Source organism: Zootermopsis nevadensis, unplaced genomic scaffold (genome assembly GCF_977971745.1).
Source record: "Zootermopsis nevadensis isolate Lab colony 2312 unplaced genomic scaffold, Znev_1.0 Znev_ptg000012l, whole genome shotgun sequence".
Classification (NCBI taxonomy): domain Eukaryota; kingdom Metazoa; phylum Arthropoda; class Insecta; order Blattodea; family Termopsidae; genus Zootermopsis; species Zootermopsis nevadensis.
Genome location: NW_028259144.1, coordinates 14,407,179 through 14,431,437, shown reverse-complemented (window position 1 = coordinate 14,431,437; position 24,259 = coordinate 14,407,179). Strand labels below are relative to the sequence as shown.

The following is a 24,259-nucleotide window of genomic DNA, read 5'->3' as shown; positions in this document are numbered from 1 at the left end:
GAATCGCTTGTAGAAGAAGTGCGTCGTGGAGTAGATAATTTTGTGCTGGTAAAAACGTTTTAGAGTATCACAGGTGCTTATCTTATATAATAATTATTAAGTAATCTGTTGTTGCGTCATACTATGTACAAGATGGATGACAGTGAAGCTAAAAGACTCCATAAAACAGAATATATGAGTCAGTACAGAAAACGTAAAATATAGAAGTATTAGATAATGAACCTAAAGTTCCCAAAAAAATACCAAAAACTAATGCTGAACGTATGACGGAATGTAGAAATCGCAAGGAGCAATTAGTGCAAGTTGATGCTTCCACATATTAGCAACTACAAGCGATCCTACAAGAATCGCGCAACCAAGGTATGACAATGCAACAGAACATTTTCATAAGCATTTTAATGAAAATAGATTTGGAAACGCTTGCAATGTATGTGATCGGTTATGGTTTGAAAAAGATTTGAAACAAGTTACTGATAGCCATTTAGATATATTGAGTAAGGAGTTTGTAAATGAAAATGTATCCCAATTTAAAGTATGCACAACATGCTGGCTGTCTTTAAATAAACAACAAATACCTATATTGTCTAGGAGTAATGGATTTGTGTATCCGCCATACCCCACTGATTTGCCTCCTCTAGATTGCATAAGCGAAAGATTAATATCTCCTAGACTTCCATTTATGCAAATTTGGAGGTTAAGACATCAATTGGGTGCATTTGGGATACTGGGACAAGTAATCAATGTTCCAGTAGATGTTAATAATATGGTAAGGCTACTACCTAGAGAATTGGACGATGATTACAGTTTCAACGTCCATATAAAGAGAAACTTGATTCACAGATCTACATATCTGGTAGGAAGTATTAAGAAAGATACAATAAAACGTTGGCTTACTTATTTAATTAATACTCCATTGTACAAACATTACAAGATTACAATTAACGATGAATTTTTCCAAAAACAAGAAACATTGATTTAAAGAAGGAGGAAAATCAAAGCTTTGTCACATTTATGGAAGAAACGTTTGGCTTAATGTTGATGTCAAATCCTGAATGTAGTACTACTAGATCAAAATCTTGTATAGATATGGTGTTTGCACGATATGTTGATACTCTAAAGTGCACAAATTTTATAACATATTTCAGCTACCACAGACCCATCTTAAGCGTAACTAATTCAGGTTAAATAAGCAATGTCTTAACCAAACTTTACTCAGTTGTAAAGCATGTATAATGTAAATATTTAAAATAAAGCCACTATATAAACTTTCTTTCCGTACAGACGTATTTACGTCAAATTCTCCGGAACCGTGGTTCCACTGCCACTTTTTATGTTTTAAGAAGACACATAATGTTACAGTCCATCTGAAGTGCAGTTGCATGGATTAAAAGCAGTGTGCATCATTTAGTAACACATTCCAAACAATCACAGACAGGTAGGCCTACTCTCTTCGTCAGCATCATAGCCTGTCCACGTGCAGCCGTAACGTAAATGCTCGAATGACAAAGGGTAGTGTAATTCAGAGATGAACCGAAGCAGAATTATGATACTAACAGTTGAATGGAAATGGGTGGAAAAGACAAATTTACGCACACATACGACCTAATCAATTCATAATAATCTTTTAGTTTCCACGCATTATAATAATCATACCTAACATAATAAGTTGAATATGGGTTTGATCACAAAAATGTATACAGGTTAGAATCGCACAGCGTAAACATAAAATAACAAAGTAAGAGGAAATAAAATGTCCATTACTCACATGTCATTTATGAAGAAAAAACAGATGTCTGTTGAAAAAATGCATGTGGCGAGTTTCACGAAGTCATGGCATACGTTGATAAACTGTCCATAGACCTATAGCTCCCCGTTGCCTTCTTCTGTCAGAAGTACCAAAGTACTCACGGAAACAAACACTACCGCCGCCAACAAAAAAGTGTAATAGACAGATAACATAAATCGATTTCCTTGACTGACTTGTGGACGCGCTAAACAATCACACTTGTTGCTACTTTTAACATCAATTCATACGGACGCTGAACTGGCCTATCCGTCCCGACAGTCACTGCTCACAGTCACATACCTGGGGCTGTAAAATGCACTACTTGTCCCATTGAAAGCTTCTTCCTGCCAGATTCTGGGCCTTGTGGTCCGCCACGGTCTTCTGTTTTCGATTCACCGGACGCCAATCGTCCTTTGCTCTGTCACCATTAATTCCAAGTACAGAAAACATATTCACCGGGACTCGAACACAGGGCACTATTCGGGTTTGTGCTAGTTGTTCCTGTAATCTCTTCGTGGGAACAAATAATGGCGATCCTGGTGTTGTCCTACTGTACTTAGTTTCCGAGTTACAGAAACCACCCTGACAGGGACTCGAATTCAGGGCACTTCTTCGGGGTTTTGATCTGTCATATCTTTGCTTGGTTTCAGGGCATAAGCATTCCAGGTTTCATGCAGGTTGCTGGTTAACTGCTTCTCGAACACACAATCTCAGTCTTATGTTTAAGATTTTCAGTCCTGATACCGTTAACGTGACAGCAAAATATGGTATGAACTGGGCTGAAATGTGTCGTCGAAGATGATCATTTGGTTCGCAGGACATGCCTGAAAATGACACAACAAAGCATAAAAAGTATGGACAGGTTACCGTCTTGTAAAAGTAATTAATATATCTTCGTTTTTATGATGCAACTCATGTGTCATTCTTGTGGCAACACTGCATACTCACGCGTGTATATGTCGTTGTGTAAGAGGTAGTTCTACTTGTGAGTTGATAGAGGAATTCACATTAATAAAAGTCAGTAAATGTATTCTGACTTGTAGTTGTATAATTTGTTTAAACTCTTTAGAGAAAACATGATGTGACGATTGTTTTTTCTCGTTTTACATTCACGGTTGTGAATCTGGACATTTGTATAGGTTATGTTTTTAATATGGCATTCATGTATGTCATTTCAGTAAAACTATGGGACGAAGGAAAAGTAAACGAAAGCCTCCACCAAAGAGGAAGGCAATTGAGCCTTTAGATCTTCAGTTCAACTGTCCATTTTGTAACCATGAGAAGTCATGCGAAGTAAAAATGTAAATATGAGTTCCATATACGTTGTTATATGATTATTTTGTAATATTATAATGTATAACCTGTGTATGTGATGGCTGTGTAAAATGTAAAATACGTTTATTTCAGGGATAAAGGACGCAACACAGCCAAAATAACATGTCGAGTCTGTCTTGAGGATTACCAGGCAACTATAAACTTCTTATCAGAGCCAGTTGATGTTTATAATGATTGGATTGATGCCTGTGAATGTGCAAATTGATTTTTGTTCTGTTTGTTGAAGTACTGTCCTTAATACTTTGCTTGTAAGTACATTTGTGAATGGTGTGAATTCTGTAGATTTGAACTTTTGAGAGAAATGCATACATTGATTATGTTAATCTAGATTTATGGACATTGTCCATCATCTGATGTTATAAAATACACAACATTTTGAGGACTGGATCTGTCCTCATCTCAGTCACTGGACACTGGTCCAATGATTGATATTAGCTCATTCTAATAGACCCCACACAGTAGGCATCCACTTCGTTAAACCTGAAGATGATGACAGATCCAGTTTTATAGCATCAGACAATGGACAAGCTCCAAAAATGTAACAATCCAGATTGTATTACACCATCGTTAGAACCTCTTGGAATCAATTATGTCGTCTCTTTTGTGTGTAATACATTACTTTCAGTATTTGCAGTCAGTTATATGTGAGTTAATTAATTGGACCCAGCTTGACACATCATGTAAGAAACCTAAAAATTTGGAAATATTTCACCTTAAGTATTATTTTTGGAAAAGGAAAATACAGCCATTCTGCATAAAAAATGTATAAAATAGTTCAATTTTAACCACTAGACAACTGAATTCGGAATTACACAAGTCTTGGTGCTTATTATAATGTTCTCATATATGTATATAGTTATATTGGTTTAGAATGGAAAACCCTTAAAATATACTTCAACCAATCTGTGGACTAAATAAAATTATTGCATTTAATTTGTTGTATGTTCCATTGGCCCTTTAAATTCAATTTGTGCACCTTTCTTGCATTTTTAGTGCCATTTGTCATGCAAAAGAAAATTAAACAATTCATGTTGTCACAACACTGAAAGAAACCAATTTTCTCATAATTTAATCACCAGTCCTTTGCCAGAACAAAGCAAAAGTTATCCTGTGCTGTGAGTTGGTTGTATGTGTTCTAAATGGTTTTATACAGCAAGCCAGTGTTCCATTTTTAATGGAGTAACTCCTTACAAACTGTGAACAAATTAACATCCATTCTGTCATTACTTCACAATCTGTTCATAGTCTTCATAAAGTTGTAAATTAGTGCTAATTATTATACACATTCTCAAAATACAGAAAATGGTAAAACTGAAGAAATGCTTATTGATTCCTTACAACACCCTGATACCTGCTTGATGGTTATACATAAATAATACTAGCCAGACCAAAGTGAATTAAATTGACCAAACCTGTAAGTGATCTATCATATCTATGGTTCTCATGGCAGTGAAGATGTTGATGGTCTTCAGATTGTAATGCCATATGGACTTGTAGGTAGATACCAGTGTTTTGGGGGAACATCTTCTGGGCTGAATATGGAGGTAGTTAATCCAAAATGGTATCTACCTACAAGTTCACATGGCATTACAATCCATCAGTAATAATTTATCTAATATCCCACAGTAACTTTTAACTTTCATTCCATGTTGATATCATAAAATAACATTTCAATGACAAGATTGTGAAAGCAGCGCTTGTCTTGATAGCTACTGACAAACTTGGTAAATCACATTCCAGTCCAATGTCAGTCTCAATCCAAAATCCTGATATCCCATTATTTAAACTAACCCTTGCAATTTATAATGTGTTGAAATGTCTCTATCACACTTAATCCAGAATTTCCAAAATATGTTTCACTCCAGCATCAGACTGTGTCTGACAGTTTTGAAGTCCAAAGAAAATAAACTGGACTTTAGATTAGTAAAGTATTTTTAGGAACTTTTTGTAAAACAGTGCCCATATTCTAACAATATAATCATACTTCATCAGTTAGTCTGTTAGTGTTACATATTTAAATGTTGCGTGAGCACGAAGTTCTTTGATTCATGTCAATAGATAGGCCAACCAAAGAGTGATGCTCTATGCTGTTGAGTATATACACTCCTGAAATGGGCTGTGGTTGCCACATTCCTCACATTTTCAGTACCAAGTTTGCAATTCTGTATCTCAATCATGACTTGGGTTTTGATGCCATGTGGTCTTGTAGTGGTGGTTACTAATATTTCAGAGTAAAGATGGTAACTACCTACAAAACTATGTGATATTACAACCCAGGAGACTAAAATCAACAGCTTCACTACCATGAGAACCTTAGATATCAGTTAGCATTCTGTATGTTCTGTGCTTAATTTTTCTTCCTAAGATTAAATGCTTTTCCTTTTTTATTGATAAAAGATACAAGGTGTTGATCAGGTTATGGTACAGTGATATTTAGAAATAGTTTAGACTTAAACAGAAAGCAGAAATAATTAAAGTATACTTCACTGTGAGCACTTTCCTAACATGGAAAATCCACATCCAATCATAAAAAATCTGTTCAGCCATTCTCAAGTTGTTACAAACCGACGGGCAGACAAAGGGATTTTAATAGGCATTCTGCAGGGACGAGAACATGTTGCAGAGTTAAATATCTTTTAAGATAGTGATTTATTTATTTTAGAAATAGCATTTAATGGGCAATTATTCTTCTGTATAAGAAAGATTTTATTTGCAATATCTCGGTCAGAAAATATTTATATTATATCTACATCTGAAAAATGGGGAATCATGTTGTAATCCACATTCATAGTTTGCAACTAAAACACCAAAATTTCTTCTGCCAGCAAATACATTTCAGAAGTAATTTTTTGCAAATTAAATTTTCTGGATTCATTATCAGTATTAAAATGTCACTTATTGCTCCCAGATCCCATTAAGTTTAAAAAAAATATCTATTATAATATCTGATGACCACCACATGGAAAACATTCTATAGCATATACACAATATGCATGATAAATTAATTTCATCATACACATTCAAATGTTTCAGTTGCCAGTGTTACCCAGTTTGATAAGTTCATACTGTGCCCAATTTGGAAGAGATTCTAATGTGGCAGTCGAGAAGTTGATGAACTTTTGCCATGTGATCTTGCCCATCATGGCATAGACTAAGTGTTTGGAATGCCAGAAGGAAGCTTAAAAGCCAGGGAGAGCCAAGGTAGTATCAGGAGTTTATGGAAAGGGGGGTACATGGCACTACCCAAGTCCAGGGAGGCTCAGACTAAGGTGCCTATATAGCCTAGGTCAGTGGTCCCCAACCTTTTTGTGCCTACGGGCACATTTGAGAGTTTATTAGATTGTGGCGGGCACCAACCAATTAACAAAGCCAAATTTTCTTTTCTCTGCAAATAAGATATGGACACCAAGTATTATACAGAACAACACGACGTTTAATGATACAAGAAACGATGCAATCAAAAATACGTAGTTTCACAAGTACAATTATTATTACTCAAGTGGAAAGTTAGTGTGATGTTTGGCGCTGCATTTCATCTGCCAGTTTTTCAAATTTGGGAGTGTAGGATGATGTTGCTGCTCGCAAACAATCGTCAAGATGGGCGTCAGTAAGTCGAGATCTGTGCTTTGATTTTATAATGTTCATGGTTGAACGGCCTTCATTATTCAGTATAACCTCTTTCCGTAACAACGCGGGTGCTATGGCGCCCGCGGACACCGCATTGGGGACCACTGGCCTAGGTATACGAGTGATATCCAAATTAAAGAGGTCAATCTCCTTTATGGACCCAGGCACTATGAGAATATCCCCTTCCTTATGTCTCCAAACGTAAGCATTACAGTAATAACAATATAACTTTGTCAACAGTCAGTTTCTAATGCCTTCAATGCCTCATGGCAGCAAAAAGGAATGCATTACTATCAGGCATTCATTTTACAATGCCCATACCATAGGATGAGAGTAATGTTCACACACAGGAATGCTTCGCACAGTGAAGTACCTAGTGCTTGCCACTTTCAAGGTAGCTACGACCTGATGACCAAAAATGAATGAGTAACAGGATCACGGTAAAGCTACAACAGGCCCAGCAAGCCATGATAATGGATTTGAACCTACTTCCTCAAAATGAAGAGATCTGGTTGTTAGACAACCCATGCAAAATAGAAGCTGATGTATATATTTCATTTAAATAATATTCATCTCAGTTTGCAGAGGAATGAAAGGGCTTTCTTTCACATGCCCAAAGGCAAAATACCGCATGACATTTTTGGGTTCTGATGCTGTGTGGACTTGTAGGTAGATACCAGTGTTCTGGAAAGTGATACTGTCTCGACCTTCAGGGCTAAGTGGGGGTGCTGGAAAGTGGAGAGTAAGAAGAATGAGGAGTTAGTTTGAGCCAAAAGGGACTCTCTACGTAGAGACATGGAGAAGAGCTGGGTCAGAAGAGGATGCGAGAAAGAATCCCGACTCAGTGTTCCTCCCTGTCACACACTGCATGGAAACACCTAATTGGCCTCATCCCCTCAATCCTAAATTGTGATAGGCCAGTTCTCCCTAGTCTAGCTCCTCTATCAACCCTGTATAAACTATCCACTGCCCAACACCCCAATTTTAGCCCTGAAGATGGAGACAGTTTCTTCAAAACACTGGTATCTATGCATAACATTCTTTGAAGGTCAGATCTTGCTCTTTTCACAGAAATATTGTTGTATGTCTATTATTAATTATGCACAGACATTTTACCTCTTATACAAGGCAATTTGTAACAATGTTACTGTATTAAATTAATTTATTTTTGTAATCATAATGTACATCACATGAAGAACCTGATTATTCTAATATACGTGCTGTACAAGAATCAGTCTCCCAGAATAACCTAACGCTTAATCAAACTTTGATGCATTCTAAATAAAAACAACAGGTTTATCTTTCAGTTGTGGCATTTACTTTTTGAAACTAATGTATTTGCTTCCTCCTTTCATTTAATTATCTAAAAAATCAGGGCATATCATGTGAAAGTGCACCTTATATTTGAGCAAATGTAACTAATGTCTGTCACTGGAAACACTGCAGTATTAAAATGCAATTACATATTTGAGAAATTATAAGATCAGATGTTTCAAACAAGAACAATACTGTCTCTCAAGTATTATTAAAAATGTACCTCATTTTTGCTATTGTGTGTGTAAAGCAGAGCATATGTATTAGACGTCATAGGTTTCCTTTAAGTTTATGGTGTATTAAGACCTCCATACCTGCAACTTTAATATAACAAAGTAAAATCATGCATTAAATTAAGCAATGGGGAATTCTCAGAAAGCAAAGCAATGAAGGAATTTGAAATTAAATTTGTTTCACCACGGCATTATCTTCAGATTATGAATTCTTACGCTCGTATTAATGCAGACACCTGGGCAGCACACTGGGTCGCTTTGTCCACGGCTGAACCCCCACTTAACTTATCAAGCAATGCTGTAAATTCTTTTGAATTATTCACAGATTCAATCAATTCCATTTTATCTTGTAGTTTGTGAGCATCCCAAATTAAAGTACCTAATGCAACCAAACCCCGAAACAGCGCTTCTGTATCAGACAAACGTGGTAACAATACACATGCGGCCGCCACTGCTCGGGCACGACCATGTGAGTCTGGAGTCGAAGTGTCTTTGGTAGCTACAGCAAGATTCAAGAGAAGAGTTGCGAGCGCAACCTGCAACACAGAAAGAAATAAGCTGCTAATGCACATTCTGTTGATATCCTGTGCATAACACAGATGATACAGTTGTTACTTGTGACTCTCTTCATTAATATTAACACATTCACTGCCAGACTGTAATTATAGGCCAGGGGTTAAATCACATGGAAGGGGTTTTAGTTTCATAAGAAAAAAATGTTATTTCAGAGAAGAAGAAATGAATATTTTATACTAATTTCAGTATTTTGAGGAAGTAGTACCATGCTTTTATTATACAGAACAACACACAGAGTGAAGAAAATAATTGTTTCCCTCATGACATCCTTTCTGAGAAATGATAGAAAACTTCACACCTGTAGTAGGATTTGACATTATCATGTCTTTCTCTCATGTAGTTCATGAACAACCAACATAGTAAGAACACTGGGTTTGGTGAAAGACAGCATACTTTAGAAAATAAAATAATAAGCCCTTCTGGAAGTCTTTCACACTTTTGAACACAGTAACACAAAACACACTGATCAGAATGTATAGTCCTAAACACATTCTGAAATATAAAATAAGCAAACAAACAAACTATTAACACTATAAAGAAGACACTAGTGCCACGACATCAGGTTCAATTTAATAAAACCCAAATATGCCCAACACATCCACGAACATGGACACGAATACGGCCCCATAGATGATATCGTGGACATATTAAAAATAGCATCAAAGGGTAAAATGCTAGATATTTTAGAAAAATTTCATATATACAAAAGTAGTAGAAAACAAAGTCATCATTAATGAACAAAACGCCCATGATTCTAACGTATTATCTGACCTGGCATTAAACAGGAAAAAGTAAATTTTCAATAGTTGGCCACCCTGACTTCGAGCTTATATATACCCCATACATTCGATAACTGGAAGTAACACCCACGCTTCGTTGGAGTTCACAGGTATGGACGATGCAATAACGGCTCACCGCAGACCAGCTACTGCTACCAGATCAATAGCTAAGTGCAGAGTTCAACTCCTGTGAATACCAACATCCAGTGTAGTGTTGCTTGATATGCTTTTGTAAAATACTCAACTTCATTATTAGTTTTCTAAACCATTTTGGTTAAATGAATTAATTTCCCTGTTGCCACTGATGATGACCTCTTGAGGTTGAAACGCGTATGGCAATAGTGTCTTTTTTTATAGTGTTAATAGTTTGTTTGTTTGTTTGCTTATTTTATATTCTAATACACTACACGGTATGTAAAGTTTTAACATTATCAAATATTTATTTACTAATTTATTTCAACAGACTAAAATGGTCAGCGTTATCTTGGCCTTCTATGTTCATATTACAAAAGTGTGATGTACAGCATATAAAGGTTAATCACTGGTCTACAGCCCAATTCATATTTTGGCCTCTCCTAACGTACAAAGTCCCTATATCCTGCTCAGACAAGTACCATGAATCTTTAGATAAGGAATCATGAAGAATTTATATATTCTTTGTATTCAATTGCTTCTCATGATAATGACTTCTGTACCAGCAACTATAATGAGCCACCGAATCTTATTAGGTAACCATCATAAGCCATACGGCCACCAGCTGTCTCAGCCACGTAATAATAATGCATTCATGCCAAGAATGAGAGATCTGACTGAGATCAATCCCTTGTTCAGATTCCTCCTGAAATAACTGTCTGTCATTTACTGAATATGAAGGTTTACCTGCACTTGTTTGTTGAAGGGTGGGGCAAGATTAAATATAACAGACAACAGAAAGTTCTTGTTCTTGAAGAACAGGAACTTGCCCACTGGATGTGACATCATATTACACACAGTGCGTAGTGACAGCATCTGATTAGCTGGAAGTGAATCAGACACAAGGAAGCGTTCCAAACGTTTGAACAGTTTGTCACCCAGTTCTCCAGAGCAAAGGCTAGAGTTGACAGCTGCATTGCGAACTGCCAATCGTGTAATATCTAAGACTGGGAACACAATATCTGTAAAACAGAAACACATCTTTCAGTCATACTAGCAAAAGCCCATTTATTTCAGATAATCAATGTATCTTTACATATATTTTCAATCATCATAGTGAGAGAGTGATTACATCTAGTAGTAAAAGAACTGCATACAGTACCAGCAGTTTGAATTACTACATACAACTGTTCTGGTACAAGCAAGTAACTACAATCAGTTGTGGTACCCATCAAGACAAACAGGAATACTGTCACCATTTCTTTTCTGCATATTACTTTGACTCATACATTACATAAATCTAAATGTGGGTTCCATCGCCCTCAGTAGACTACCGGTTAGCGTGCTTGCCACTGGACCCAAGGTTTGCGGGTTCAAACTTGGCTGAGGTCGATGGATTTTTAAGGGTGATAAAAATCCGTAGCACAACTTCCTTCAGAGGGGAAATAAAACTGGCGGTCCCATGTCGCGGTAGACATTTAATTTCTAGACCTTGCTTCTTTAACGAGTCCCTTTCAGTTGCATTGGTTATACAGCATCGAAAGGGATAATGATTATGAATAATTAATTTGCAAACTGTGGAGAAAAAAAACTCTGATGTATTTTTACAGCTGCATTTTCCTACTAAATACTTGAAGCTGGCCATTCAGTAATTCCACCGTGATTCGAACAGAATATTTTAATAGGAAAAATGTATTGTTGTGGTACTTATTTACAGAAATAGCTGTCTTATTTATTTTATCCAAACGAAGGCGAATGGTTATGTTGCGAGGAACTGGACTAGCGCCGTTATCATTATATTTATCAACCAGACAATGTTATCAGCACTGTTACACAGGTAACCATTGTCTTTTATCGGCATATACTCATTGTAAGATTTTAGGTTTTCACAGCGGTGAGTATAAAGATTTCTGTCTTCTGGGTTGTTGCTCTGTGTAGTATGGTAGATTCATCGCCCTGATGACGGAGGAAGTATTTCCTCCAAAACATTGGTAACCATCTACCAGACTACACAGCGCAACAACCCAGAAGACAGAAATCTTCATACTCACCGAAGTGAAAACCTCAAATCTTATTTTCCTTCCCTCACATACAAAAGCAAGTGCAGTTCATACTCACCCTCTGGCCACTCAAGAAGTATGAACAGCAAATTGAAGTGGAATAAGTTCTCAGTGGCATCAGCTTCAGCCAGCTTTATTATACCCTCCAGATACTTTTCATGTATCTTGTTTACACTGGGAACTGCCTTACTGCAGTTAAATTCTATCAATTTTTCTGAAATCAGACAAAGTGGGATTTAGTGTAATAGTGCAGGCAACTTCCACTGAAACTTTGCACCTACACTCAATATTATAATTCTATATATCCTGGTTTACTTTCCCTTTGACTGTTCTCATGAAATGGAACACTTTTATTCTTAACCATTTCTTCTAACACAAAAAAGAGAAGCTTTCCCCAACTACGGACATCACTGCTCTGACATAACTTGCATTGAATTGTTCTCAAAAACAATATTTTCTGTAAGGCACACCATTCAGGAGATAACTAACTGCCCCAAATATTGGGTACTCGGTTCCACACAGCATCTACATTATATTCTCAGGACAGTTCTGATCAAAATAATCAACGGTGACATAGCATCATTAATCCCATGTTCCAGTACTGAGACTTTGACTCACTGGTACAGATGAAACCTACAATTGTATGTTTTCCGCGCTACTCTGAACTATACCCTACTGAAGGCGTGATATAATGTAACTCATGAGAACTGTCCTAAGGCCATGGGAACTTTATAAACTACACCGTGTATGCACTTTTTTACAAATTATAATTTACTACTACTGAAATAAAAATGTACGTAAACCTAAGCCAAAACATTACACTGAGAAAAATAAGCCAAAAATTAAGAAGCCACTACTGACTGAACTAGTAGAGTCCACAGACCAGGAGAAAATGCCTGTTAGGAATTCGTTATACGCGCATGCGCAAGATTTCGCGGTGAGTGACGACCCATCCTAAAAGCATTCATTCCACAACCACTGAACGAACAACAGACAACAGGCTTTCATGGGTATAGCCTTAAGATTACCTCACAGTGGCACAGTGATTTAATCTAAGATATTATAGCAACATCCACAGAACACAGTACATGTGCACTCTCTACATGCTTCTCTTAACTGCTTCATGTTTTCAGTCTGTATGTAGTAGTGGCATGTCACACTTTCCACCAATAGCAGCCCTCTAGTCCACCTGATAAGAAACATTCCCCTTGCACCGCACCAGAACCGACCTCCCGGCAGCAGGGCTTTTCTCGTGGTCGGTGGACAGTAAGTCACCGTCAGGTAAGACAACAACGAACATTATAATTGGTTGCCAATGGTGGTTGGGTTGTTATAATAATTTATGAAGGTAAATTTTAAAACATTAACATATGTGGTGTAAAATCTGAAATAATACAACTATGAAGGAATGTGGAAACTTCCAGACTCTGCCCATTATATGTTCTCACTTAATACAGGAATGATTCCAGTATAGCTAAATCTTGTAAAGCTGGATACCTCAAGCACCGAAAAACAACAGTTTTATTCACACACTAATAACTGTCCTTCTTTACAAAACCTGGTTTGCAAACCAGAGGCTTTTCCAACTTCTTGCACATTTTGCTTGGCAATTATGACCTAGATTCACAATAAACCTTTATAGACAAACAGATTAAATTTCTTCTCACCTGAAATAGCACTAAGATTAGCCTGCTCAAATCGAAGATACGTCTTCTGTGGGAAAAAAGGCTTCACAGGGCAATTTTCCAAGACAGCATGGGACACTGATGTTGAGCCGGAGTCACTACCTGCCAAGACACAAGTACTGTGATAAATTTCTTTCTTAAATTCCTCCACTCCTTACAGCAATTTATATGCCAGTAGATTCCAACACACAGAGAAATGCACAGTCCGACACATGGGTCACATAACAGCCTTATCTACAGACATGACGACAGAGATGATGTTAAACTTGACCTTCCTCATACTCCCTTTCAATTTACAGCCTTGTCTTCTGCTGCTATGACAAGGTCGCAAATAAGTTGTTCCCTGAATTGCAAGTGGGTAATTTTACTCCACACAGCTTCCATTTTGAAATTTTAACTAAATAACAGATCTTTTAGTCATGTTTCATTCTGAAACTTATGTCAGAGCTTTTGAACATCCTGTCACTTGCTTCAATGTAGCTTGTGTGTGTTGTAGTTCTGCACTACTTGGGGCTTCAGACAATTCCACAATTCACACCAAACATTCCCTTCAGTTGTAGTTGGTTGTCTCTACAGCACACTATTCTGATATTCCTATGATCATATTTCTTCCTTTTCAGGGCCTTGGAACCAACATTTTGAATTCCTTCTGTTATGCTACTGCTCTAAACCACATAATTTCAAACAAATATAAGCCACACACCTTGAACAGAGTCTGATACCCCATTTCCATATGACGGAACATATCGGGAAGCACCAGTAAACGGATCTGCAACAATATTAGGACTTGCTTCACCACAACTACCAGAAGGTATGTATCGGTTACCACCTGAAATAACACAGGAAAAAATAACACTATGAAAAAACAAAGTAATAGCTGTAACAAGATTCGTTACTCAAAATAAAAATTGATACTCATACTAAACACAATCAAAACCCCAAAATTCTGCTTAAGAGATCCCTTCCAGCCTCATGACCATCAGCAGACTATGATATAAATTGTTCATTCACAGTTCAGTCATGCCCTCAGGCCAGCAATGGTACACAATACCCACCACGTACCCACGCCTGTGTCAGAAATTCTGGCATCGTGCTAATATCACTGACTTTGAACCAGAATAAGTAATCAAATTAATTATGAAGCAAATAAGAGATGATATTGGGCTCAACTTTTGCAACAAAAAGGTTAATATTTTATGTTGATGAGAAAGCTTGTTGGTATTTATAATTTTTTGGCCACAGCCAGTATTTATATTGTTCTTATTGTGTGTGCTTGTGAACAGCACTGTTTATTTGATAAAGGACTGTGCATTAACCTTAGTTATTACTTGGGCAGAGAAACTGAAAAGGAGCAGGAGTTTATGTCTCACCTAATGATGGTTCTCCCACTAAGCAATTCTTAGCTTTCCTTGAGTTAAGTCAGTGTAGTGTAACATAATTTTGACTCACCCTGTATAGCCAGCTACTGCTAACAGACATAATGAATAGTAAGGACATGGAATGTACTATATTATTTCTTTCCTTGTATTTTGTTACATACATACAGCACACACCCTGAAGAAAGGAGTTTCAAATAAGTAAAGGATCATAATGAATTCTAGGTCTAAATTTTATCATGTATCCATTTCTCTTTAGCTGATTATTTTTGTTAAATTTGACAAAGTTCGATTCAACCTTCACGCAGGAGTCACAATGGACTGATATGGCTAAAACCAGTTTCACCAGTTTCAGTGTAGAACCCCAAAAGAAATTAAAATTCATTAAATGATAGGAAAGTAAACAGACATATGATTAATCAGGAAAATATTCACTACATCACTGATTAATGGTATTCTTGAATTAAATAACCAACATGCCAGTTTACCTGAACACTTTCATATCCTACTAACCTGTGAATGGATCGCAGAATTCGGCTGATGCATCTTTAGGGCCAAGAGGAATATTCTGCTTACTGTTATTCACAATGAAATTTGCTACTTGATCTAAGAACAGCTGACTCAAATTGTTATCATGTATGAACTTCTGGGCAGCAAACCATGGATCTTCATCACAATTATATGGAAGCTTCAATGGTGGCTTTCCATCCTCAATATCTACACTAAAGACATAGTCATATTCCTGAAACACATAACACCTTCAGTATCCAGAAGATCTGCCATTCTTACTTCACAAAATATTACGGTAATGTGTTAACATATGCCAGAAATAAGAGTACTGCAATCAGTGACTCTTTAGAAAATAGCACAAATTCTTTAAAATGTGAATATTTTAATATTTAACCCTTTGACTCTAGCCTCCATAAGCCATACAGACTCTTGCCTGCCACATCAGGAAGAGATTCAAGGCAGATATTAGTAGACTAGCGGGAGGTAAAATTTTTAGGACAGAAGAGAAACCCAAAACAAGAAAAAGAATAAAAAATAAAACATAGATAAAGACAAAACCTTGGAAGGCGAATTAACAAATAAAAGAATAAGATTGTATGGACACATTTTATGAACAAGTGAAGACAGAATTCCAAAGAAGTTTGAACATGAAAGTAAAGGTAATGTCCAAGAGGGAAACTTGAGATCACGAAGGAACAGGTTAAGAAACATGTCACATGGAAGGAAGAAGTTGGGAAGAAACTGAGGAGGAACAGTGGAAAGACAGACACACATGGAGAGGCTTGGTTGTTAAACAGCGTACATAAAACGGAAATGTCTTAGGTAGAATATTCAGAAAGGACTGCTTTTCTTTTAAGTTTAAAATTATTTTATTTTTGTTTACCTTTCCATTATACAATTGTTTTCCTGATGTTGCTTGTGTCCCTCCACTAGCTCCCAACACATCTCCAACCTTAACCCACTCATTGTTTGCTGCAGACCAGCTGTAGCAATATACATCTGTGCCATCTCGTATAAGCTTCGTCTGGCCATCACTGCGACCAGGCTCAAGCAAAGCACCTACTCCTGGTAACCTACAATATTGATTTACCATTTATGCTTTCCTTCATCATTACACACATTTAAAACATTCACAATTTGAAAAGGGTTCTTATCTGAGGGGGTGGGGGGCAAGAACTCTTGAATTCCATCATTAACCATGACTGTAATCAGCTATTACTCACCATAGTTCTGCATCAATATTTCTTGATACGTACGTTGTCATGACCTTGATTAGAGAAGCTTATTACCACAGATGACCTACCAACATACTACGTAAATGCCCATTCCAAGGTTAAAACTAACATGTTTGAAGTATGGATTCCCAGTTACTGAATTCACATAAATGTTTCTTTTGTAAATCAAGTGTAAATTGTCAGTAAGATAAACATGCTGTTCTAGTAGTACAGAATATATACTAATGTGAACACAATTATTGAAGTATAAATGGTAACATGAAATATAATGAACATTTGCTGACATGGGGGAAATCTTTATCACAGCAGATGTTTAACTGCCCATAACAAGCATTCAGTATGCCATTTTTCTAAATGATCAGTTTTGGTCATTCAATTTGAGCCCATCCTGATTCTCTTGCACTTCTCTGATGACATACTCTGGAGCAAAATTAAAAACCAGCAGGGATAAAGCAGGCCCTTGTTTGTTTGTTTGTTTGTTCTTGTTTTTCTGTCTCTCTCTCTCTCTCCTTACGTGAACTGCAAAAGCAGCAGATAAATATTTCCATACACGAGCTCCACTAAACACATCATACATATTTTAATTAATCTACTTAGGTTGATAGATATTCCTAATTCAATTTAAAAAGTTAACATACGGTAGTTTTCTTTCCTAATTAAATAACAGAATTTCTCAAAATATATAAGTAGCTGAAGTATTGATTTACTACATTTTTCTTCCCAAAGACGTCACAACAAAATTTTTCTACTGAAGAGCTTTTGCCATAAAACTTCTGGGAGCCCCTTCCACAGGAAACAGGTTTTTATATAATTCATCATCTGTGGTAAAAACTTCCACGCAACAGAAAATCCTCGGACGCGGCAAGATAGTACATTCAGTGTCAATATGAATAATTCCCACATTCACAAAGTACAAACCTCTAAAATTATATTTTGTGGAGGTTTTACTTGAAGTACTTAGAAATCACACATCTGTTGCTGCCAACGGTGTTATCTAGCACATCATACATCAATAGGGTTACCAAGAACTACGTAAAGTTCATTATGTCCACTAGTACGTACTCACTAATCTTGACTCCTCCAAGTTCCTGTTTCGCTGCTAAACTTGTGTTTGCCACTTCATCAGCAAATTGCTGCTGAAGACTTGCATCTGCCTGACGACTCAGATCTGCACTGAATACTCGTACAATTCCATCACTGGTGACAAGCCATACATTACAATACTTCACTACCATGTTATATACTGAACTACTGGAATAATCAGAACCCAAGGCACAATATACAAAATTTTATGAGTTAAGCACCAACTTTGAAAATATCAACATATTATTACATTACACAGACTATGAAAGCAATATGTATCAGACAGAACTCAAAGAGTTGTCTGAGGCCAATGAATGATCTCCATGTAAGGGCCTATTCTCCTGCCAACAGCTCCCAAAGTCTGTTTTTTCAGTGGTCCTGAACATGGGGCATAATTATCCCTTAAGGAGTAATAGGGCATATTTCAGTGGTAATGAAGTGGTCAGTAACACCCTTCTGATAAAGAGAGTAAAATCATTAAGAAAAATATTTATTTTAACAATATTTTATCAATTATGCCTGTCTTCTGGGTTGTAGACGGTTTTAAAATATTGTGTGAAGAGGCAGGAGGTTAATTTAGTTCATTTCTGTTTCGCACAGAAGTTCACTAGTTATAAAGGTTGAAAAGTCTTATACCAAGGGCTGCAACTAAGAGAAGAAATATCAGTGTTCTCTGAAAGACAGAGACCTGCTAAGCAAGAACTGCTTTAAAAAATTATGGACCATACATTCATTCTAAAATTGGTATACCTTGCAGATTTTTTACTGAAATTAATGAAGTAAATGTCTCACTACAAGGAAATATGGTGAATATTCTCAAAGCTCAGTATAAGGTTGCTAGTTTCGTCAGCTACTTCCAGTTTTACCAACATAGGGTTGAAGCTGGTGAGGTATACATGTGGTTTGAACTGACAACTCTGCCTGGGGTAACCAAAAAAGAAAAAAATATTATATCACAAGATGCTGTCTTTATCAGAATCTGTCAACAGATACTTTCCAGATAAAGAATAGCGTCATGAATGCATGTGTTGTGAGACTATTTACAATACAACAGTACCACTTGCATACATTTTCATATTAATACAATACCTTGCTGTTAAAAGTAAAGTTTGTCCCGCTACGTGCCATACAGGCGCTTGGGGTGAGTGGAGGTATAGCTCCTCTCTTTCTTCACCTCGGCACTAGATTGGGGTGAGTGGTCAGCATCACGCCCCGGCCGGCTTTACCCCCGGGAAAGGACCCCGGTACCCATTGGACAGGAGGCTGGGTGGGCCCCAGAGCCGGTCTGGATACAGAGGCTAGAGGAAAAATCCTCCGCCCCGTCGGGGATCGAACCCCGGCCGTCCAGCCCGTAGCTAGTCACTACAATACTAATTGTGCTATCCCGGCTCATAATACCTTGCTGTTACTCTAGTTTGAAGATACAACACAGGCTGGTAGTATACAGTGTCCCAGAAATCATTGAGTTTAATTTATTCTTCTGCATATTTTTCTAATTTGTGAGTGTAAAATTAACTCCTATTTTGTAACAAAAATAAGAATGAAAATAAACCTTGGCTTATAGCTGGACATATATAGTATTTAAATGGATCTAACATCACACACAAAAATCACTATCCTATAGCATACAGTTTTGTTGTAGTATGCCTGAGTCATTAAAATTCTTACCTGCTTCCTGTAACAATATCACCATTTTGTATACATGCAGCTGACCAGACACTCTGGGATGGTAGTGTTATAGTTTGCTGACATTCGCCATTTTTCCATATTCTTACTGTGCGGTCTTCACCTGATGTCACAAAACTGTTGACCCCTGCTCCAGGGAAAACACTTATGCTGAAAAAGTAAATATTAGTGTAATACACAATATACTAAGCAATATTCCAGGATACTGCTAAGGTATAACCAGTTATTATGAGGATAAAATCTGGACATCACAGCCTGTCACACAATTTTATATTGATGAATTTGTAAATGTGGTAAGTTATTCCACATCTACTATCAATGCAAAGCTCCTCCCACCACACCCAAAGCTCCATCCATTTTCCACTCTTCATAACAGATTTCCTATAGAAATGGTGGTAAAGCATCCCACTAACACTATGCAGACGCATTGGGAGAGTGGAGGTATAGCTCATACTCTTTCTTGACTTCAGCACTAGATGGGGGTGAGTGGTCAGCAGCACGCCCCGGCCGGCTTTACCCCCAGGAAAGGACTCCAGTACCCATTGGATAGGAGGCTGGGTGGGCCCCAGAGCCAGTCTGGACGCAGAGGCTAGAGGAAAAATGCTCTGCCCCCGTCGGGGATCAAACCCCGGTCGTCCAGCCCATAGCTAGTCACTATACTAACTGAGCTATCCTGGCTCATAGAAATGGTGGTAGGTAAATTATCTACCAGAGATGTGTTATGACTAATGCTCACCTTGTATGCTTGATACTGAAAAATAGTAATGTCTAACAAAGGATTCTGGAAAGAGTTCACATGGACTTACAGCCAAACAAACCACATGTTCTTAATTTTATATTCAATTAATGTACATTTATAATTCAACAACAAAACATTACTTAATCCATGGGTTACATGCTGAGCTCACGAGTAAATTAACAAGATCAAATTCTATATGAGTCAGAATGTTTTACTGTTCGCAATTGAAAATATGTTACAAATTGTTGTTCTTACTGAAACCACTAGCACCAGCATTTTGTCTGTTTTTAAAGAGGTTATTATAAAGAACAGATTCTATGTTAAATTCTGTTGGATATGTCCTTCAAGAGGCAGTTTTCAGATAACTTTTGGAGAGGGCACATATATCTCGTTACTTTGTCTGATTAAAAATTAAACAGTTAGAAATTACTACAAACCAGCTAATTTTTGCCCATGAACTTTGCGCAGTAAAGGACGACACATTAAGTCACATAGTACTTTTGCAAAATTAATTTAATTTACATATATGGAGCCAAAATAAGTTGGGGAAGTGATCTCATGCAAGGCACCTCCAGCAAGATCAGCAGGCTACTGGGAAGATTCAACATAAGCCAAAATGAATGTGCACCCATGAGATCAACAATAGATAATTTGAGCTGTTGTGAATGTGGCAAGTAGAGAAAACAGCTACACCACTGAGATGAGGCATAAAGAACATGCAATGTACTTATTCAGGAGGAAATAGTACCTGGTACCCATTGAACAGGAAGCTGTGTGGGACTAAGAGTTGTTCTGCACATGATGGTGAAGAGAAATATCCTTTCAGCCCTATTGCAAATCATAACCTGATCATACAGCTCACTGCACATCACTTCATTTCACAGCAAACATAAGTTTTTCAGAATCAAAGAGATTCTTGTGAATTCCATACACTAACCTATAGATATAGTTTGAATGACCATAAAAAGTTGAAAGGCAAGCTCCCATTGTGGCATTCCAGTGACGTACAGTTGCATCATTGGCACAAGATAAGAATTCATTGGCTGAAGTCACTGCTAATCCACGCACACAGTCTGTGTGGCCTGCAACAAAATACAATCACTGGTATACTGCTGTGGAAAAACCCTCATGACTGACTGATTGACTGCTGATTTATAGCCAACACAATGGCATTGCTTATCATCAAACAGTACAGTTACATCAACCTCCAATTTGTCTCCTCCTTGAACTTCCATAAGTATTTCCTCCATTTTAATGTCCCCCAATAATACACTTCCAAATCCAAGAATTCAGGTTAGCAAAAAAAATGCCAGTATAATGTAACACCATATTACAGCATGACATTATGCATTATAATGATGTATAAATTGCTATGTTTATGTCGCAACAAATGAGCTACAGCAAGAAGATTATGAATGACAAATTGGAAGGGATATAAAAAGAGGCAGTAGTAGATAATCTGAAAAAACTAACTTGGCATGTGCCTAGAGGAACTGAGGGAAATTACATGAAATCTCACCAGGAAAGCCAATCCACAAATACAATTTGAACTGCATACTATCTCCAGAATGCATGTAAGATGCTTTATCAATGAGCCAGCCTGCTGGATAAACTGACCTCTGAAACAGTAGGCTTGTTGAATTCATAAAAGCATATCTGCTTACATTTTCTATCTAACAGGAGTAAAAATATATCACCTGTTAATGTACGTTGGATCTGCCCATCTTTCTTCCACACTTTAATGGTTTTATCTGCTGAACCTGTTACAATGTCTCCTGATGGGAGCTGAATGACAGACCAAACTGCTCCATGATGACCAGACAATGTAATTGAAGGGTTTGTACTGCCATCTAAATTCCACACACAAGCTGTTGCATCCCATGATGAACTCAATACTGTTTTTTCATTTGAGCCAGCAGAGAGACTGCAAACTGCAAGAAAGAAAAAAAGAAAGACAATTTTGACATGAGAATATAGAAGCAAAAAATGTAAAAAGAAAATCTATCCTACTATGTACCCTGTAGACAGTCAGGGATGGGGAAGAGTTATAGTGCTACACATTCTCAACCTTGGCACTAGATAGGAGTGAGTGGTCAGTGTCATGCCCTGGCTGTGCTTTACCCCTGGAAAAAAAGACCCTTGGTACCCATTGGACAGGAGGCTGGGTGGGCCCCAGATCCAGTCTGGACACAAAGACCGGAGGAAAAATCCTCTGCCCCTGTGGACTGTGAGCCAGTAGCTCTGGCATGCCACCTCAGGGAGCTGCAAGTTCAGCCAACCCAGGGTAGCTGAGACAATAAATAGGGGCAAGGACAAGTTGTGAGAAATCTACCTATATTCTCTATAGATGTCACCTCCTTGGGAGTCAGTAGTTCTGACACCACAGGCAACTGGTGGTGCCAGGTAACACGAGGATAAGGGTGACTCTGTATGTAGGCCAAAACTATATAAATGCATACATACTCAGGGGCAACATTTTCAGTATCTCTTAGACACATTGAGGATAACTGCTTTTATTCCTATTATGGAGTAATGCTAAACTCATATCATGTTTAACTATCAGTGCTAGGCTAAATGTAGGCTGTCACTGTCCGGAAGTATGGAAATTACATAAATATGTAATTTAGCAGGGAGACAAACTATACTTGATTTCATAAAGGCTTCTTTGCCTATCATAAGAACTTAATGTAATTACATTTTAGTAACAGTACATTAAAAAATCCCTGCACAATTGGCTGATTTAATAGAATAACAAAAACTTAGGATGCTTACACTTTAAACACAATACAAGAAGTGACAAATATCCGTAACTAACAAACACATAATCATAGGGTAAAAGTGAGGTTATGTATTTTACAAACAAATTGTTACACATTGTATAAAATATTACTTAATGTTCCATCATATGACACAAAGCTTTCAATATTTTTGTAATAAATATGCTGTTGCTGGGTCCTTCAATCTTATTTGATGACAAAACAAATTCAAAAGGGCAAATCACACTTACCAGCATTAGTATGTCCTTCCAATACATACAGCGGTTTGGAAGAATCTGGAGCAAAGGCACAAATACAATGGTCATTGCTTCCCGTCAATATAAGACCCAAAGGTTGTCCATCGTGAGGGGGCAGAACACACACACACACAACAAAATTTGAATGTCCAATCAGAGTTTGTACCTCACAATATCCGGTATTAATCCTGAGAAAACAAATACCTATTATTAAAGTTTATTTAAAAATACATATTTGTACATACTTCTACCAACTAGTGTACGTAAAAACTACACAATAATTACCCATTTGGCTTCCAAATCTTCGCGGATTTGTCCCTGGACCCAGAAACAATATAACCTTCGTGGGTTGCGGTTACAGACCTAACGTCCAAATTATGCCCGATGAGAACACAACTTAATTTGTAGGGAACTGAAGCCATTGTAGCGTTTTCTTCACAACGAAATTTAGAATTCGTCCTGATACATTTATGCAATGTCCAATAAAATGCGAATAGTCATCTTCCACACTAGAACATTCAACCGTCACATATGCAATGAACTTCTAGAACAAAGGCATTGGCATTTCGGGAAATACATTAAGCAAAAACTTATCGTTCTGATAAGAATTGTAACTTGTAGTTAGCAAAAGAACAATAATTTTCCGGTATTTTTAAAACTAACATTAAAATCACACTGCTATGAGCGATAAATGCTAATTTATATAATCGGTGATTCTCTGTGCTGAATAGAACACTTTCACTGCCATCTTCATGAGAATTTAGAATTCCATATCCTACGTCGGTAGCTCGATCTGCTATATGGTTCACTCCAATTTGACTGTAATTAAATAGAACCACAGAGTAAAGCAACAAAAATTAACTCATTATGAGCTTGATTTGTAAACAAATTTGAAAGCCAAACTGATATCTCATAATTTTTACCCTTAAACATTTATTTTCATTTAGCTCTATAGTTGCTCAAATATGGTTGCTATACCACACATTGTCCCACTAAAAGAGTACAGGGAGCAAAGGCTTGAGGAAGCAAATCTCTGCTACTGGAGTTTTAAGACAATAAAGTGTAAGATATGCTATCAAATCTAATTGAC

General features: G+C 37.2%; 2 protein-coding genes across 6 annotated transcripts; one reads left to right on the top strand and one right to left on the bottom strand.

The window, feature by feature from the left end:
* The first annotated feature begins 2,437 nt into the window (after nucleotides 1–2,437).
* Nucleotides 2,438–4,054, top strand: LOC110834123 (transcription elongation factor 1 homolog). Of its 4 annotated transcripts, none has more exons than XM_022072961.2 (3): nucleotides 2,438–2,638; nucleotides 2,965–3,087; nucleotides 3,194–4,054. In XM_022072961.2, the coding sequence occupies exons 1-3, from the start codon at nucleotides 2,607–2,609 to the stop codon at nucleotides 3,324–3,326; spliced, it is 288 nt and encodes a 95-aa protein (XP_021928653.1). In that variant the 5' UTR covers nucleotides 2,438–2,606; the 3' UTR covers nucleotides 3,327–4,054. The 4 variants fall into 4 exon arrangements, with proteins under 4 accessions (XP_021928653.1, XP_021928652.1, XP_087204221.1 ...); XM_022072960.2 differs by lacking the exon at nucleotides 2,438–2,638 and adding an exon at nucleotides 2,650–2,759; XM_087348095.1 differs by lacking the exon at nucleotides 2,438–2,638 and adding an exon at nucleotides 2,669–2,771.
* Nucleotides 4,055–7,892: 3,838 nt separating this feature from the next.
* Nucleotides 7,893–23,895, bottom strand: LOC110834120 (phospholipase A2 activator protein). 2 transcript variants are annotated; one of them, XM_087348088.1, is made up of 13 exons: nucleotides 23,455–23,895; nucleotides 23,164–23,357; nucleotides 21,854–22,087; nucleotides 21,094–21,238; nucleotides 19,400–19,567; nucleotides 17,711–17,845; nucleotides 16,297–16,486; nucleotides 15,417–15,645; nucleotides 14,231–14,356; nucleotides 13,510–13,629; nucleotides 11,901–12,056; nucleotides 10,530–10,804; nucleotides 7,893–8,831 (listed from the first exon to the last, which is right to left on the bottom strand). In XM_087348088.1, exons 1-13 carry the CDS (start codon nucleotides 23,589–23,591, stop codon nucleotides 8,508–8,510), a joined length of 2,433 nt encoding a protein of 810 aa, XP_087204214.1. In that variant the 5' UTR covers nucleotides 23,592–23,895; the 3' UTR covers nucleotides 7,893–8,507. The 2 variants fall into 2 exon arrangements, with proteins under 2 accessions (XP_087204214.1, XP_087204215.1); XM_087348089.1 differs by having other exon boundaries at nucleotides 23,164–23,373; nucleotides 23,455–23,587.
* Between the last annotated feature and the right edge of the window lie 364 nt (nucleotides 23,896–24,259).

What these genes read in the sequence shown, in the direction of transcription:
- LOC110834123 (XM_022072960.2), top strand. Translation starts at nt 2,689, where the DNA reads ATGATGCAACTCATGTGTCATTCTTGTGGCAACACTGCATACTCACGC. An exon ending in TATATGTCGTTGTGTAAGAG is followed by an intron (nt 2,760 to 2,964) that starts GTAGTTCTACTT and finishes ATGTCATTTCAG; the next exon opens with TAAAACTATGGGACGAAGGA. An exon ending in AAGTCATGCGAAGTAAAAAT is followed by an intron (nt 3,088 to 3,193) that starts GTAAATATGAGT and finishes CGTTTATTTCAG; the next exon opens with GGATAAAGGACGCAACACAG.
- LOC110834120 (XM_087348088.1), bottom strand. Translation starts at nt 23,591, where the DNA reads ATGGCTTCAGTTCCCTACAAATTAAGTTGTGTTCTCATCGGGCATAAT. An exon ending in CATTCAAACTATATCTATAG is followed by an intron (nt 19,568 to 21,093) that starts GTTAGTGTATGG and finishes TTACTTTTTCAG; the next exon opens with CATAAGTGTTTTCCCTGGAG. An exon ending in ACTTCTTGAGTGGCCAGAGG is followed by an intron (nt 10,805 to 11,900) that starts GTGAGTATGAAC and finishes TCTGTTTTACAG; the next exon opens with ATATTGTGTTCCCAGTCTTA.